Source organism: Theobroma cacao, chromosome 9 (assembly GCF_000208745.1).
Source record: "Theobroma cacao cultivar B97-61/B2 chromosome 9, Criollo_cocoa_genome_V2, whole genome shotgun sequence".
Taxonomy (NCBI): Eukaryota; Viridiplantae; Streptophyta; class Magnoliopsida; order Malvales; family Malvaceae; genus Theobroma; species Theobroma cacao.
This window is the reverse complement of record NC_030858.1, coordinates 6,391,791-6,396,642: the sequence shown is the minus strand read 5'-3', so window position 1 is coordinate 6,396,642 and position 4,852 is coordinate 6,391,791. Positions and strand designations below refer to the sequence as shown.

The following is a 4,852-nucleotide window of genomic DNA, read 5'->3' as shown; positions in this document are numbered from 1 at the left end:
ATATATATATATATATATATATATATATATATATATATATATATATATATATATATATTTGACAACTTTTGAGGAAGGAAAAATAAATAAAATAATGCACCAAGACGAAAATAAACAAAAGCAAGCATCAAACAGAACCTATTTAAGTGCATGATAATTTATTTCATAAATTACTACAAAAAAAATTAAATTATGTAAAATACTCAAATATTATTATTATACTAATGTTCTTCGGTCTCATGGCTGGACGCTTTTAGTTTATAAACCTTTTCATTATATTGGGAAAGAAAGTTAAATCAAATCGGATGGTTGACTGGTTTCCAGTTGATCAGCTACTCGAAATGGTTCAACTGTTCAAATTTTACAAACACAATGACAAAGCCGAGACCTTGAGGCTGAGACTGAAGATGAAGGTGCATAGAATTTGAGCTAAAAGTTGCATGCTAATGCCAAGCAAAAACATCTTTCTTCAAGCTCATTTAGCACTGCTCTACAGTTGATTTTCCAGGTGGCAAAACCGATGGCAATTTCCCCGAGGTTTGATTTTGGTCACATGCATACCAACTGGAAGTCACATGATTTCCATTCTTTTGTCTCCTTGGTTCATGGCTGTAATATTCTTCAGGGTCCATGCCTAGCTGTTTTCGACACAAAAGAGGCATGCTTGCTATCTCAGGCATGAGAATGTGCTTCAGAGTTCAGCTTCATGCAGGCGCTTAAGGCAATAGTTCACTATCATGTTGGTACGACCTTAAATTTTCTTCCATGCAATAAGGCACAATATAGCATTTTAAATGAATTTCAATAGCATTTAATTATCTGACTTTAGAAATTCAATGAATTAAAATTAATCGTCCACATGATTAGGACCATTAGCTACTATTGCTTCAGCTTGTAATTGAGTAGGCATACTGCAAACTTCACAAACCGTAATTAGATTTTTCCTGCAACTCCTCCATTCCTTTTACATTGTGACCTAAAGCAGAGGCTCCGCTGCCGGAGATCGTATTACTGGATCTTAAGTTCTTAACTGTCCCCTGGTATTGACTGTTGATGGTGCTGAGCTTTGAACATTTTTGAATAAACAAATTGCTGCATCCATGAGACCATGACCTTTAGCAAGAACAAAATGCTTTACATTCCATATGTGTTTTAGCCAAGGAAAGCCTATACTGTTCCCTTAATTACAACATCCAAGAAAGTGTCACTGGTCAATTCAAAACCGGAAAGAATGATTTGCAAGGAGTAATCTTGCTAATCCAAAGTGAATTCCTCAAGCCAAATTAGCACTTCATTTCTCTTCGATGTAGTCACCCAAAGAAAGAACATAGAGAATGGAGTCAATAACTAAGATGATTAAAACAGATAATAAAGTAATACTAACTAACAATTAGTTAAGGAAGGATCTGGCATTGTATAGATGGCATCATCAACATTGCAGTCCTAACAAGTCAGCCGGCATAGAAAACTAGCTACTGCCTAGCTACCATCCCCAAGCTAGTTCTAGAACCAATTAAAGAACCATCAAATTGCATTAAAAGAAGCAAACAGAACAATGCTGCTTACAAAGCATGGCATACTGGGTAAAAGAAGAATAAATTAATGGAAACCAAACTCGTCAAAATAGAAAATTCATGGCTAAATTTAGTAACTACATGGAATTTGACTCCAGATGTATGAAGTTGGTGAGTATCACTTCTAGTTTGTTTTTATCCAAGGAAACAAAACAAAATATCAGATAAAAACAATGGACTTCTGGCAATGTCTTCTATTTTTATAAGTCCATGTTTTTCACAATGGAAATGTGTGTTGCCTTTCTCAGCGATTACAGACAGTTATGTATTCTTACGTTTGATTGCTATAATATTCCATTTGGTGGGTCGAGGGCCTCAAGGCTGTGAATATAATGTGTACAAAATTTGTAATATGCAGTTACTAATTTATCAGTATAGCCAACAACAGTTACTATGAGCGATGTTAAGGTGATGCAAAAAATTTGTCAGATGTGAAATGCACAATTGCCTGAAGTAAAATCCCTTTTGCGTGCTAAGCATGGAGTGAAACCTTGCAAGTGATAAGGAAAAGCCAAATCATACCATTGTAAAGCTCCACGTTCGGCCTGGATCATTGTAGCGGGCAAGCAAACAACCCTTCTTAGGTTTAAGACCGTCTCTAATAAGACTAGAGCGCAATGCTTTCTCTTTCTCACGAACAACCTCCTCTGTAGGTTTTCCACTGAACTTCAATGCTGCAGCAATCCCTCCTTCCACCTTTCTCAAGTTAACTGTTTCTTGACTAGGATTTGGCAAACTGTTGAGGTACAAATACACTGATTAGTTGCTCAATCAAAGCATGTGAGTATTAAAAAAACATTATTTTTTTCTTTATCCATTTTGGTGTTATGAAACTGCCTGTTGATGCTTCAGACCTCAACTAGACTGACAAGACTCACCTGCTTATATCTTTCTCCAATGGAAGAACAATTTGGATGGATACCTCAGATAATTCAGGATCAAGTGCCTGGGTGAAGACAGGAGTAGTCATTGGTATCTTCTCCATTGTAGAATTCTTACCAAAGATATACCTGCTCCAATGGAACCCATCAACCACATCAGGTGAGAAAGAAAAAGGAAAAATTAGAATTGAAACCAACATAATGAATTGGATCCCAGACGACTAAAAGACACTTACCCAGCAACAGTATTAAAGCCAGTTGACCCTGACAGTTTGTCTCCATCTGTTTCTACCACTATGAATGGTGTATATTTCCTTACCTGCATAACATCTAAGTGTTACTGACGCAATTACCAGATATTCAAACAAATTACATTTTCTCAAAAAATGCAACAGGAAACACTAGTTAAAGGAGTCATTCTAGCTAATATAAAAGCTGTGTATAAAGTGCAGCAATTTGCTTTAGACAGAAAAGACCTTTATAAGAAACTGATGACAATAGTATGACAGGAAAATGTATAAAAGTATACGAAGTCCATATTATTAAAACCCCAATGTTAAATGAATACACATTACAAACAGAATCCAGAAGTAGAGTATTAATACTACATCATCAATACAAATTTTCTCTAATGATCCTACTTGATAATGAGTCAAGTTTACCAAATACATTTCCCATTTTTCATTCACATTTTCCAAATTAAAGGCTTATGCCTTTATTGTTACAAAACCAGAACGAAATGAGTTTGTCTGCCCAGCTGCCAGCGCACGATTGCTGGGCAAAACATTTTGTTTTGGCCATAGCATGTACCAGGAAGAGCAATAGTTCATGGATGCACAACTGACTTTATTCCAAAAATTAAAAGAAAAAAAAAGAATAATTCGACCTCATAATTTGCTGTCCTCTTCAGTATCTGATACCTCGGTGTCTCCAAGTCAGGGGTCTTATAAATCCGCAACTGCAAAAAAGAAATGAAATAACAAATAACATTCCATATGTAAGATGGGGCAGATACACAAATTTATGGCCATTAAATGTCATTTTGCAGCAAATGACTAATCATTTATCAAATAATTAAAGAACCATACCTGCCTAAACACATCCCATAAACCTTCCAGCGAAAAATAATCATTGTTCTCTATGGAATCCCAAAAGTCCTACAAGTATAATAGAACACACAAACTAAAATATTTTTCTCAAATATTACTAAAGTTATCAAAAGAAGAATTGTTAATTTAGAGAACTAAACCTCACCAAATGGCTACAAAACTTTCCATTCTTTGGATTGATGCCCATTACAGAAGTTCCAGTGAAGGCCAGTTCAGGCTTCCATGGCAAAAGCATGAATTTCATCCCCATAGTCCACCTTGTTGTTATCTCATAAGGTCCTGTCTATACCAACTCAACCAGTCAAATAAGCAAATACCCAAAGTAAAAGAAGTTGTTACACTATCAAAATTTACATTAGAAAGAAAAAGTTCATAGTGAATCGAACCTGCTTGACCCAGTGCAATTGAAACAGAGGCCTAAAGAGTACCTTCAGCAAAGAAATGTTAAACAAGTAACCGCTTATTGAATCATGCTTTGTTATTGGGTCCCTGAACGTGACTTGCTCGTCATATGCCGTCCGATCAATCCCTTGATCATCAAACAAATGAGGAAGATCATCATACAAGAAACTAACTAACCCTTCAACATCAACAGTTGGCTTTGTCGGGCTGCTTTGATCCACGAGGCTTAGTCTACGTGCCCACTTCAACTTTTGATTCGTTGTAATGGCTTCCTTTCTTGTTTTGAAGATTGTTGTAGAAGGAGAAGGAGATGTAGAAGGGAGTCCGGTGGTGGTAACTTGTCGGAAACTGACGCAAGCGGCGGGGATGGGCCGGAGAATTTGAGTTGAAAGTTGAGCGGTAGCCATATCGAGTGGTTTGAGTTCCTAAGTTCAAAATGAGTGTTGTTGCTTAAGTTTACGTGGCTAGCGATGTCCTTTGGTTTGAAGTTGAGGGAAACGGTTAACGTTAGCCAGGAAAATGATTGGTTGCTGTTGGTTCCGGCCTTTGACTTTGAGGGACCCTTGTCAAAAGTTACCTTTAATAAATCTATAAGTAATAGTATAAGGGCAAATTAAGCCTGGGCTCGACCCAAAAATTTATGGAACGTACGTGTCTTCGTCCAAGCTCATCCCCCATTAAAAGTATATTGAAACACGTGTTCATCAAGTTGAGCTTGGGCCTTGGGTGAGCCATTCGCCCAACGGAACTGTCTAACCTCTACTTTTTTTTTTCTCCTTAAAAAATGATGCATCGAGCATTTTTTCGTATTTTGAATTTTTTTAATAATTAAGAGAAAAATATATAAATTTTATTTTTTATATAAAAAATTATGTATTAATTAATG

The 4,852-nt window shown here is 36.2% G+C and overlaps 1 protein-coding gene across 3 annotated transcripts; it reads right to left on the bottom strand.

The window, feature by feature from the left end:
- LOC18588688 (heme-binding-like protein At3g10130, chloroplastic) lies at positions 798–4,445 on the bottom strand. Of its 3 annotated transcripts, none has more exons than XM_007013261.2 (8): positions 3,993–4,445; positions 3,710–3,847; positions 3,544–3,612; positions 3,342–3,413; positions 2,692–2,774; positions 2,453–2,584; positions 2,097–2,310; positions 798–1,299 (listed from the first exon to the last, which is right to left on the bottom strand). In XM_007013261.2, the coding sequence occupies exons 1-8, from the start codon at positions 4,371–4,373 to the stop codon at positions 1,255–1,257; spliced, it is 1,134 nt and encodes a 377-aa protein (XP_007013323.2). In that variant the 5' UTR covers positions 4,374–4,445; the 3' UTR covers positions 798–1,254. The 3 variants fall into 3 exon arrangements, with proteins under 3 accessions (XP_007013323.2, XP_007013322.2, XP_017983851.1); XM_007013260.2 differs by having other exon boundaries at positions 3,951–4,442; XM_018128362.1 differs by having other exon boundaries at positions 3,710–3,843; positions 3,951–4,275.